This window comes from Microtus oregoni, unplaced genomic scaffold (genome assembly GCF_018167655.1).
Source record: "Microtus oregoni isolate MIOR12 unplaced genomic scaffold, Mior012 000069F_ref0000032, whole genome shotgun sequence".
Taxonomy (NCBI): Eukaryota; Metazoa; Chordata; class Mammalia; order Rodentia; family Cricetidae; genus Microtus; species Microtus oregoni.
In genome coordinates this window covers 6,085,700-6,099,284 of record NW_024543976.1, presented here as the reverse complement: position 1 = coordinate 6,099,284, position 13,585 = coordinate 6,085,700, and the positions used below count along the sequence as shown (strand labels likewise).

At 38.3% G+C, this 13,585-nt stretch overlaps 1 protein-coding gene across 1 annotated transcript in view; it reads left to right on the top strand.

The window, feature by feature from the left end:
- LOC121440664 (A disintegrin and metalloproteinase with thrombospondin motifs 19-like) overlaps positions 1–13,585 on the top strand; it is a 170,667-nt gene that overhangs the window by 70,732 nt on the left and 86,350 nt on the right. The window contains exon 8 of the mRNA XM_041641459.1: positions 8,047–8,152. Coding sequence (XP_041497393.1) covers positions 8,047–8,152 — 106 coding nt within the window. The remainder of the gene's footprint in view (positions 1–8,046; positions 8,153–13,585) is intronic.

Here is a 13,585-nt window from a genome sequence, read left to right as displayed (position 1 = left end):
ACCTCATAAAACTAAAATTGTACCTGAATTTACATTTGGAATCACTTATCCAGCAAGGACATATTTTACTTTACAAATTATAGCAAAACATTATATTAATTCAGGCAGTGGTGATGCACACCTTTATTCCCAGAACTCCATGAAACTGAGACCAGCCTGATCTACAGAGGGAGTTCCAGAACAGCCAGAACTACGCAGTGAAAAACAAAACAAAACAAACAAACAACAACAAAAAAAAAAACAAAAAAAACCCAAAAAACAAATCATTGTATTAGGCTTATATTTATAATACTGTAATCTCTAATCTCTTTATATAATAAATAAATATATTTATAATCAGAGATTTAATAATATATGTTTATAATTGTAATTGTTTTAAAATTGTAATAGTATTCAGATTTCTTAAGTCTCTGAACATAATTTTCCTTTACTTAAATAGATGTTGATTATACTGAGAACAAAGTAACTTCTGAAGTAAGATTTATTAAAAATAGGCACTGTGATGGGAGAATAATAAGCAACCCATTTGAAACTTGAGTGTTTCCATACTTATAAAAGCCTTCTATCAGTGTTTTGACTAAGAAAGCAGTTTCTATGGTTTTGGTAGCATGGTGTTTGTCCCTGTTCAATACCTTTGGGATATGCTTATGTTATAACGTTATAAACATGTATTAGCCAAAATTCCTGATTTATATGTAATCAGAACACAAATGTTTTCCATCTGTATGCTTAGCATTACTTCACACAGATTAATTCTGACTAATCTTAACCTTTCTGAAAGTCAGGCTGTTCATCTCGAAGGCAGATGAAATCTTTAAAATCAGTTCATTTCTTTTGCTTGCAAGTCAGCTCATGGAGGGTGTGTGATAACTCTGACTAGTTACCCAGTAGGAAATACAGATTTCTAGCCAGCTTTGTGGAGACTCAACAGTAAGTTTCTGAGACGGAATTGCTTGTGTAGTTCACCACACATGGCTTTCCCAGTGGGCCACAACACTGCACTTTCTGGTTCAACAGGAGATGGATTAAGAATTTCACGTTTTCTATTTTGTGCATGGGTTACAAGCGTTAAGTCAGCAAGCATAGACAGTATAATCTGATTCAATTTGAATTTGCAGCATCTGAAAGTTTAATCTTCCAAAAGTCACGTGGCCTGCTCTGATAGTCTCAGGAGGAGTTAGAAGCTCACATGAAAGAGAAAGATGTAGAAGGTAACGGATGAGTACAAAATCGCCTTTCTCATTGCCTTACTGAAGAGGAGGAGGATTCTCCTCAAGACCACAGAAAGAGCTGGCTGGGACTGCATTTTCTGCTGTGGCCTCCTTCCCTTATTTCCCTAGTTCAGGCTATTCCTACGTGCTTACTTGAACCATCCTTTACTTCCTTCTTTCTGCGTAGCAGTACAATTTTGTCAGAAGCAGAAACAGGTGTGTGAGCTGTAAAGCCTAGTGTACCCCTACAGCACTCCAAAACTTGAGGCGTTCAGAATGGTTCAATGAGAACTATGAAGAATAATAACTGACTACTCAGAGTAGAAAACTGGAATGGCCGTTCTGAGGCTAACTGCTACCCCTGGCCCCAAGGAACTGGGTGGGTTAAGCAAGGTGGATGAAGAGGTTGCTGGTCAGAGCTGTCTTCCGCAGCAGGATGAGCAAGAAGGGTGTGCACTGGGGTGAGAGAGAACGAAAATGTGGAAGCTTCATCATGGGAGTAAGAAATTTATGATTTTAGAAATGATCACACATGCCCTCACTGAAATAGCCATTGATACTTGGAAGAAAGGAAAAAAAAATAAAGGTTTGACGCTCTGTAGAGACTTACCTTGGAAGATAATATTGCAGACATGAGAATGAGAAGAGGGGCTAAGGAGGAAAACATGCTTGCCACATTTGAGAAATAACCAACCTTAGCCACTGTAGCTGGATAGAAAGAATGAATCATTCTAGGAAATTTCAGCTTTTATGTATCACCCTTTGGCAACAGGGATAAGTAGGTGGCTTTAACCGCTCTTGTCAGAGAAGTCCTCTGTGTTCTGGATACTACCTCTATCTCTGCCGTTCCATCACATTTCGCTACCTGTGTGTGTGTGGCGCAGCATCCTGTTGCAAGGTTCAAAACAGTTCTTTCTAATTCTCTGAGCGTTCCTTCATTTTCATTTTATCCTGTCGGTTTCTGTCACATTGACTCTTAGATGAGACCAGAGTTTCCTAAATGATCTTGACTCGTATTGCTCTGTGGCCTCATCTGAATACTGAAGGGGTAGGTCGTGAGTTCATTCTCCCTTCTCTGCTTTTGCTTGTCTGCATCTTTCCTGAAATTCAAATTATATCTTTCTTTTTCTCCAACTCTTTAAACATTTGCTCCATTTAAACACTGGCTAATGCCACATTCCTAGTTGCCAGGAGTCTCCACTGCAGTCTTGTTACTGGGTAAGCACAACAAGGCGATCCAAGTCCAACTCGTTCCCAGATACGTTTTTGACATGTTCAGTTAACAGCCACAGAATAGTCTGTCCTCAAAAACCCCAGAAAGACCAATGCTGGAAGATGGCTGGTGGAGGCGGCAACTGCCTGGCCTCCTCCAGTTCCGGTTGCAGGACAGATCAGGGATGTCCTGTCTAACATAAAGACTTGATCTTCTCTGCATCTCTGACACAGGAAATGTCGTCATCTAGCCTGCTTGGAATTGAAAGATAAATAAAATGGGGAGGCTTCTTGGGGTGTCTTTTCTTTCTGTTATTCTAGAAACAGGCCCTGTATTCTTTTCCATGTTTTCCTTAGCTTTGGTAAAGGTAGTTCAATGCATGATTGGCCTTTAAGTGTGGTGTGTCCATGGGGAAATGACTTCCAGAGGATCTTGCCCAGCCACCCCTTGGTGCACCTCTTGCACTTACATAATTGCATAATTACCTTTTCTCCTCATGGATTATCTCTGCTCTTTCTTTTACTTTCGACTTGTATGAAGGTTGCATGTATTTCTATGCTATAATTTAAGGTATTGTTTCTTTTTATGCAAGCTGCAAGTTTTTCATCTTTTAAAATAGTTTAGTTCTGGTGTTCTGGAATTTTTTATGTCTGTTCTAAAGAGAAGTTTCCTTAATGAGAGAAGAGAACTATACTAATCTGTGTGTTTAAGGACAAATGTTTCGATTCTTGTTAGGGATTATGCTGGTTTAGTAACGTAATGGTTGCAGGTTCTGGTCCAAGATGGCTAACTTCAGTAGCATTGAGTACTTGACTGGATTTCCAGTATTTGGCTTGGTTTTTCTCTTGCTGAGTGCATCTTAAGTTGATCTCCCCCACATTTAAGGCTCAGGTAACATTGTGGAAGAGAAGGCAGAAAGATTGCAGGAGCCATATGCTGAGGGAGCTTGATGTGCGTTTGTGTCTCCAGGAATGTCAGAATCTATACACATAAATTCTCACCAGCCTGACTTCCAGAACATGAACTGGGCAAGAATGACACCAATAGGCACTGATGGTATCAGGAACAACAAACAGAGCACAGTCCTCAGTTTCCGTAGGACTGCTGACCCGGACATGGTACTTGGCATCAGCCCTGGGCCAGACAGCACCAGAGTCCCAGTCACAGCACAACCCTCCACTCCCAACATGGCCACAGGATGTGGCTAAGAGGTCATGTGCTTTTTATCATATGTTCAAATGTCTTTTGTTTTATCTTATTTTTATTCTGGGTTTTATGTTTCTGGCCCAGTGGACAATTTCTTTGCTTGGTTTTAATTCTCTATCTTGAGGCCATATTTGGTGATATCTACCCTTTCCTATTGTTTTCTCCTCCTCACCTACTGGGTGATGCCAGCAGCTGGTTTCCTTCTCATAATGCCTTTTTGGTTTTCCCTCTTTAACGTATCTTTTTTTCTCCCTATACTAATATCTTCCATACTTGCACAATCTTAGTGTCCCATTTTAAAATGGGTGTTTTTGTGGCTCACATTCCTAAAAGTATGTTGAACATGTTTAAATGGCCTCTCTTGTTCGTTACATATCACGATTTTGACTGCAATAAATCTCTAGAAATATTAGAATACAAGCCATGGGGTAAATAAGTTACTCAAATTTCTCCCAAAACCCTGTGCTAGGAAAGCCAGGATGTCAAATTCAGGTGGTCCAGCCAGTCATAAAAGCAGCAGTTCTGGAGGAGGAACACTTAGTTCTGTTTGTGTTTATCTTTCTGGTCAGATACAAGCTCTGATTTCATTCCGAGTCTTTTGTAAATGAATCCTACATCACTTCAAGAGTTTCCTGTGGTCCTCCTTAGGTATATCTTAGCACAGTTATCTTTGTTCAGAAGAAAGATTCTCCTTCATCCTGGTACATAACTTCGTTCAGATGGGAAACTAGAAAGCTGTTTTTGTTTGCTTTACATTTCAAGGATTCTTTCCATTTACAGTGCTATAAAATAGGTCTGTATTGCGTCTCTCTTTAATAACAGCTGTGATAAATCCTTCCCCTCCCAACCCGCAGACCTCATTATAATAGGGAACACATGGGCTCTTGAAGAGAAGGCAAAAGTGTGGCCTTTGGAACAAAGTAATACAATTTGTTTAAGTGGTAACAAGTGCTCTCTATAACATTCAAGGAGAAGGCATGCCCTTGATCTGCCAAATTAGGGTCAATGAATTTCAAATTTACCAAGCACTAGTTGGTCTGTCTGACTTTACACATCAGTAGAATAGGAGCAGAAGGTCATTTTCAATTGTTAAACCATAACTGGGTCTATGAGAAGTTGCAATTACTAATCAAATTTATAAAGATGATTACTGTGCTTAAAAGTTTTAAAGTTCTCACTATAAACATATGAATTTGGGAAATTGGAAACAGGGAGAAAATTCACCCATAGTCTTAGCACTTTGTACATCTGCTTTACTGAATTACCACATATTTAGTTATTTTCTTCTTCCTGTAATATGTGGAAGTAATGGATTCAAAATATGTCCACAATCTTACCTCTTTGTAAATATATAGTCATCCCTTGAATATTTTCTATCATTTCCTATGAACATATATTTTATATTATAAATGTCTTCATAGCATATATAATAATATTAATCAGCATATTTTTGTAAGCACACTGTGAGTCAATGATTTGCTATACCCTTGTGATTGTAGACTTCTGTACTCCAGGACTCTCAAAGCAATCATTTTCTGCTCTGCTATGTTACATGCTGGTGCAGAGGAATATGACAGTGCTGGCTATTTCGCTCCTCTCACTCTTTGACTTTAAACCACAGATTTTCCCACTGTGTTTAACAACTCTTCATTCATAGATGAAGCATGTGTGCTTTACCACAGCACGGTTTGTTTCGCCTTGATTCTCCCCACATTTTCTATGGAGGTTGATTCTCCTTCAAACGTTCCTAAGTTCATTCTGACATCAAATTTCTTTCCTTTTTTTTTTTTTAAATTGAGCTCTACATTTTTCTCTGCTTCCCTCTCTGCCTTTCCCCTCCCCTTCAACCCTATCCCAAGGTCCCAATTTACTCAAGAGATCTTGTCTTTTTCGACTTCCCAAGTAGATTAAATCCATGTATGTCTCTCTTAGGGTCCTTATTGTTGTCTAGGTTTTCTGGGATTGTGATTTGTAGGCTGGTTTTCTTTGCTTTGTGTTTAAAAATCACTTATGGGTGAGTACATGTAATAATTGTCTTTCTGGGCCTGGTTTACCTCATTTAAAATGATGTTTTCTAGCTCCATCCATTTGTTGGCAAATTTCAAGATGTCGTTTTTTTTTTCTGTTGTGTAGTACTCCATTGTGTAAATGTACTACATTTTCCTTATCCATTCTTCAGTCGAGGGGCATTTAGGTTGTTTTCAGGTTCTGGCTATGACCATAAAAGCTGCTATGAACACAGTTGAGCACATGTCCTTGTGGCACGATTGAGCATCCTTTGGATATATACATAAAAGTGGTATTGCTGGGTCTTGAGGAAGGTTGTTTCCTAATTTTCTGAGAAATAACCACACTGACATCCAAAGGGGTTATGCCAGCTTGCATTCCTACCAGCAATGCAGAAGTCTTCCCTTTAACCCACAACCTCTCCAGCATAAATCGTCATCAGTGTTTTTGATCTTGGCCATTATTACAGGTGTAAGATGGAATCTCAGAGTTGTTTTAATTTGCATTTCTCTGATGTCTAAGGATGTTGAGCATTTCCTTAAGTGTCTTTCAGCCATTTTAGATTTCTCTTTTGAGAATTCTCTGTTTAGGTCTGTACTCCATTTTTTTATTGGATTATTTCTTCTTTTGATGACCAATTTCTTGAATTCTTTGTATATTTTGGAGATCAGACTTCTGTCTCATGTGGGGTTGGTGAAGATCTTTTCCCAATCTGTAGGCTGTCCTTTTGTCTTGTTGCTAACATCAAATTTCTTATTCAACAAACTCTGCGGAGTTATTTGACTTAAAATGTCAGAGACATTTTAATGCCCTGGCTTTGTGCGTGCGTGCATAGAACCATTAACATTTAAAAAAGCTCTGACAATTTAAATCCCTCAATTCCACTCTCTGGTAACAGTCATAATATTTTATTTTAATTACACGCACTGCCCCTGTACAGGCTTTTAATATGTATCATTGGCTGGTCTGGAATGGATACTTAGACCAGACTGGCCTGCAATTCATAGAGCACCACCTGCCCCTGCTTCCCAAGTGCTGGATTTAAAAGGCACATACCTCTTTGCTTGGCATTGTCTACTTTTGTATGTGTGTATGTGCTGTTGGGGGTGCAGGCTATGAATAGACGAGCAAGTATCTGCAGAGTCCAGAGAGGGTATCTTCTCCATGAGCAGGAGCTACTGCTACCTTCTCAGGTCCTCTGGAAGAGCAGCCAATGCTCTTAACTATTGAGCAATCTCTGCAGTCCCGCCTTTCTTTATGGATGACTACATTTTCCCTCTTACTCTATCCTGTTCTTCATATTATTTTCAGGTTCCTCTGTCTTGTTTCTTTCCTGCACATCTTTCCCTTCTTCCACATGCAGTGTACAGCTGATAAATATGCTCTATTCTTTCTCCACACCTGATCAGCAGAACGCGAGCACAAGCAAAGCCTGTGGGTTTCAGTCACTAGGTGCCTGGCCCCCAGCTGCTCCATTATCAGTATTAGTATTATCCGTATCAGTGCTACTACAGGATATGCTCTCCCACGTCCGCTGAACCCATTTTTGTTCTTCCGCTCATTTATAATAGGTAGCCCTTAGTACTTAATTAACTCACTTGCAAATTTTCTTCAATGGATTTTTTTTTTCAGCCTTTTATTCCCCTTCAGAGGCACTGCCTCTCTTTCATCCAGGACGCCCGCACCAGACAGTAGTGTCTTCTTTGCCTTCAGTGTGCAAGAATTTCAGAAAGCTTGAAATTATTATATCCCTTGACATAATTAGCTGCGTCTACTAAGGGGAGGGGGAACCCTCCAGCAATAATCACACAACTGGGAACCTAGAGTTATTCCACTTACAAATCTCAGTATGACATTTGAAATCTTGGATAGTTCCGTTAAGGGTAGAAAATTACAAAATATAAACGTGGGGCATGGGAAGAAGGCTCAATTAAGTTCTGTCTGTGAATGCATGATGATCTGAGTTCAGATACCATGCTCCCGTGTACAAATCTCGGAGAGGCAGTGCGTGTCTATAACTCTAGGGATGTGGCAATAGATAGATCCCTGGAGCTCGTTAGCCATACTGCTTAGCTGAACCAATGCACCCAAGCGTGGTGAGAGATCCTAATTCAAAAGTGAAGGCGGGAAACAATTGAAAAAGACTTCTGACCTCAGTCCTCTGGCGTTCATATTCAGGTGCACATGCACACGCATGCGTACATACATGCCGCACACAGACAGAAAAATAAGAAATATAAACAGTAACCATCCTAATATTTGAGGAAAATGTTCTATTCTAAGAATACATGACTTGAAATATGAAAATCATTAAAGTGTCCAGATTTTCTCTGTTCTGATGCATGTGATGTATTGATTTTTTTTTCAGTTTAAATTTGACATATGATTAATAATGTTGATGTCTTTTAGGTATAGCTTACTTGAATGGAATGTGTAGTGAAAAGAGAAAGTGTATTATTGCTGAAGACAATGGCCTGAACCTTGCGTTTACAATTGCTCATGAAATGGGTCACAAGTAAGTATGAGTCATCACCACCTTGAACATTTAGCCCATAGATGAATAATGTGAGGTATTGGCAATCATGTATGTTTTTGATTATTTCCTTTGGAGTCCACGTTCTTGAAAACGTTGAAGAACTCAGTGCAAGAAGTGGAGGGAATAATTCAGAGCACATTGCGCAACCTGTCACCATTCCTGACACTTTGAACACAGCCCCATTAGACTGCTGCCGTCCTCATCAAGACAGCGTCAGGACGATGCATGGCTGATCTCAGCATATTTCCAAATAAATATTGCGATAGCCATGAAGCTATGAAGTAATGTGTATTTTCAACAAGTACTCAAGAAAATCACACCAGGCACGGGAAAATACTTCAGAGTAGCAGAATCTCCATGAATATCAGCACAGACTAAATGTATTAATCTTCACAGCTTACGCAAGCAATGAAATGAGATACATTATTAACATATAGTTAGCACTAACTCGATCCTGGGCATGGTTTGTCAAATACAAGCACCTTTCAAGGAGTAGTTCATTCACACAGTAGAATGAGTACAACCATAGTTCTTTTTTCTTTTCTATTTTATTGAAAATAATTTTCCCCATGCAACATATACTGATTATGGTTTCCCTTCCCTCAACTCCTATTGAATCCTCTACATCTCCCCCTATCCAAATTCACACCCTTTCTTTCTCTCTCATTAAAAAGCAAACATGCATCTAAATAGTAATAAAATTTAGAAATAATAAGAAAGATAGATCAAATAAAAACAAACAAAATGGTAGAAAACAAACAAAAACAGAAGAAAAAGAGTCGAAGAAAAAATGAAGCACATATAGACACAGAGAGACTCATGTTCATACACGCAAGAATCCCATGAAAACACAACACCAGAAACCATAATATATACACAAATGAAAACTATAAGTTAAACTTAAAAAAGAAAACCTTGATAAAACATCAAGAAACAAAGAACCAACAAAAATGCCATTATGTTTGTTTTGTGTTGACCATTGACTGCTGGGCATAGGGTCTGCACTTGTAATTGTACCAGTGCCATTGATCGCGATCATAATCAGTAAATAGTACTTACACACTTCTAAGTACTCAGAGGAGGAATCTTGTGACTGAATGCTGTTGTGCTTCTGTATTATAGCAAAAAGTCATCAGAAATTTTATTTGCCCCCTCAAAGTTATAAAAGAGGTGTTTATTGGAGAAGGGATTTGATCCCAAGCCATTGAATGCGAGTCATACTCTTCTGGATTTCTACGTTAAATTAGCTATTGTCCTGGCCCTAAGGTTTCCTTCAGTCAATCAGTCATAATACTTTTGTGATTGATATTGGTTCACTTTAAGATGAAAGTTACATAAAAGCTCTTTGTGTGTTTTCAGGAAGTCTATTGTAGTAGATAAGGTGTAGCGTGGGAACAGACAGAATTGTGAATGTAAGTTTTACAGTTTGCCGGTCACATCAGCAATAGAAACTTAGTCGAGTCTTGCCAAAAAAACATAATCTTTAAGAAAACCTTGTTCATCAAGACTTTTATCTTCACTACAGTATCCCATGTTTACAGTTATTATCTATTAACCTTTTTGTAAATTAATGAATTAAAAACTATGGTATAACCAGATGAGTTGTAATAAAACCAGATAGGCCATAAAGCAATGAAAAGGTGTTGTTTGATGGGTAAAACTGGAGATTATTAGATTAAATGACACAAGCCCCATTCAGAAAAGATGATTATCACATTTTTCTTTCATTTATGATTTAAAATAATGTACTGCATGTTTTATGACATGAATTTATAAGAGAACAGGGGTAGGAGATTGGCAGGAAGGAAAGGGTAGAGGGCAAGGGAGGTTGGGGATGGATATTATGGATATTGTCAGGTCACATGATATACTGGAAAGAAACAGTCTTTAAAATCAATTACTATGTACAATGAATATATGCTGAAAATTTTGAAATTATAAAATTTATAAAATTGAAGTATAAATTAAGACTGAAACCTATCATTTCTTAAGATTGTAAGAGCAAAACCTTTATTTGTAATAATAACTAATGGTTGTGGTAGATAAAATTTCAATCCCTAGAAATCTATTGGTTCTCAAATTAAACATTAACTTTTTTATACTTCGTATCCCTTATTCTACTGAAATTAGTAGTGAACACATGTCAGTCTCCCGTCACTGTGTTGTATTACGCAGAATCCTCTACGGCAAATGTGTCACATGTATGCTTTGGCCAATGGAGCACGTTCCTCATTGAGTGAGTTTCAGGCGGATTTTTAGAGGCATGCAATCCTTCTCTCACAGTTTTAGGGTTAGAAGAAACTTTGTATCTTTGCTTTTCTTTCCATCGTTGTATATTTACTACTATAATTCTGTATCTGCTGATAAAACAGTAGTTATTAACTTGGTAAGAAATTGAATATTTCAAAGAAAAAATGTTCAATGGTATTTTTAGATGGCAGTTTTAAACAAATTCTAGGCAGCAATAGTGTACAGATATTTCTCAGTGTTCACCAGAAATCAAAGGTAGTTCTAATTATGTGTAGCATACTCTATATTTGAAGGACACAGATGTTAAAAGGTCACTAGAAACATGGGCCGGAAGATCCTTTATTTATTGGACAGTCCTTTGTGGAAAATGAAAGCTTAAAATTTGAACTGAACCATAAATAAAGATTTGCATAGGAAAACATTTTACCAGAGAGTAATGACCCATGCTAGGCTAGAATTAACTGTTCCGGGCAAAGATTAAATTGAAGTCAGTTGACAGATGGTTTGAATAATGGTGTAAGAGTAGGTTTTAGCTAGTGTGTCATTAGTTCTCAGAACTTTGAGTAAATAAAGATCATCCAGAAAATGTACTAAAGTGAAGCTTCTTAACCCCTTTCCATCAATGTTGTCTTTCAGTTGGTGTTAGTCCAGGTACTAGCCAACCTCATGTCAATCAACAAGCCCTGACACTCTGATGCAAGTCGTCTGCTCACCACATTTTCAGGACCTCTTCTTGTTGAGAGAAAAATGAAAAGATTTTTACACTGGGGGCTGGGGACTTAATGGTGCAGAGGTGGATAGGATCAGCCCTTGTCATCACTGATGGCAGGAGTGGCAGCAATGGGGGGGAGGCAGGAAGGAGACGTTTAAGAGAAAAACCTCTCAGGACCTGTCCTAAGTAAGCAGGAGTTCTCTAGCCCTAGTGGAGAGTAAACTTAGTGATGGTAGAACTTGGCTTCCATGATATCTTTGCAGCCATCTCCTACATGACCCATGCAAAGTTTGAGCCTATCAAGTGTGTGCAACCTTGGTAGGAAGGCTCGCAGAAGTGTGGGGAAAGTTTAAGGAAACCTCTTATGCCTGTCTTTTTCTTTTTTCTTTCTTTCTTTCTTTCTTCTTAATCCCCTGTGTTTTGGGGTTGTTTTTTTTTTTTTTTTTTTTTTTTTTTTTTTTTTTTTTTTTGCTTTTGGACTGGAGATACTTGTTTCATGGGTATTTTTGCAAATTAAAGTGAATTAAATAATTAAAAAAATAAAATAAACGAATGATTGAAAGCTATCTTTTAGTTCCTCATAACGATTTTCCATGAGGGCACAGCAGTGTAATTACATCAAGTCAAATATATTCATGCATTTTGAATAAAATCAAATGCTATTTTATGGAAACCAGTTTACTTCCAGTTGGGCATAGTCATCACTTACTTCTTCTTTTATTATTTTTTGCCATAATATACAGCTTTGAGAGAAGATATTACATCATGAAAAATATTAACAGTCACCAGAAGATCCCCTTTTAAATGGAATGTTTTCATACATGAAAATTGTAATTGCATTATTTCTGCCTTTCTCTCTGCAATTCTTCCTATGGTCTCTTCTCAAGATCATGACCTGTCCTTAACTTATTCTTATGCTGAGTCCATTTGGTGTTTATTACATGTGTATGTGTTAAGCCAGTGCCTTGGAATTGGATGGTCTGGTGGTTCGTCCTTGGAGGAACTTGCTGTCCCCTCAGTAGTCACTGATTTTCTGTAGCTTTTCACCTAGGGATGGGCCTTGCCTTTTTTTCCCCATCTAAATCGCCATTTCAACTGACACTCTTATGAGGATCTTGTTCAGGCAAAGATACTGTCGAAATTTCATGGGTGCAGCTACCTTGTCGAGTCTTGAAGACACTATCTCACAAAATGTCTCCTGGTCCTTGGTCACATTCTTCCCACCCCTCTTCCATGCTGTTCCCTGAGCCTTAGGTATAGGGTTACATTGTAGATACACCAGTTGAGTCTAAGCACCGTGGAGTCACTTCTTTGCATTTTGATATTGTGTCTGCCTGAGGTAGCCTCCATCTGCTGTAAGTGCTTTTAAGACAAGAGATTAAAGCTTCATTTATATATGTATTTAAGTGTAGATAAAACAGTTAGGAATTTTATTGCTTTAGGAAAAAAATGGTAGTAGCTGGGTTTCTCTAGGTTTTGTGACCTCTCCTGATAGATGTAGTTGGTTAAGTTTCCAATGCCAGGCATGAGTTTCCTCCCATTTAGTGTGCCTTAAGTACAGTCGCACAACTGTTTGTTGCCCCTAAGATATAAGTGCCACTACCGCACTCTTGGGGATATCTTCCCACGCTGGTCACATTGTGGTTGTCAGTCCTTACAGCTGAGTAAGATTCTTGGTTGCTTTTCTCTCTTGACACCTTGCAATAACACCTTCTGAAACAGAGCAACTTATTGTGAAAGAGACTTCCAGGTCAGTTTCTGCCCGATTCCTTCAAGCATAATGGTGTCTTCTGCAAGAGGGTCTGTCTTCAAGGGAGACAACCAAGTACAGTTGTGGAGTGGAAACTGACCTGAAAGACTATATTGTTTTGGAGTCTCCTCAACTCTCCTGACTAACAACTGGAAGGGAAGTTCCCATGCCTTTCACTGTGCTTGCTGTAATCTGTGGTTTTGTGGGAAAGAATTATTACACTATGTGGCTTAACTTCATTTACACACACACGCACACACACACACACACACACACAATAGTAATTTAAGGAAGATTAAAAATTTAAAGATAATATATTTCCCTCATTGCGTTTAAAAAGTTCTTTACTACTATTTGTCTCTCCCTCCTCCCTCTGCCTCATGAGTTAGAGAAAAAAAACTCTTCTCTTTTAAAATATTACTGTTTACAAACCGAATCCTTTCCAAATTTCTCCTAAAATGGGAGTGAGTGCATGTGTTCCCCAGCTCTTCCAACATCAGAAGGGACCATCTTCAAGATCCAAGCCAGTCTCCAGCTTTCCGCAGGATATCACAAAAACTTCCTGGCAGGGACTTTTAAACAAGTTGAGAAGTTTTATAAGATAAAAATATTTTTTCAGTTGACTTGACAACCATGTACAATGTTAGCGGAGAGTTTATTTGCCCAAGGCTTTTTGTCAAAATGAATTTTAAACGAGATT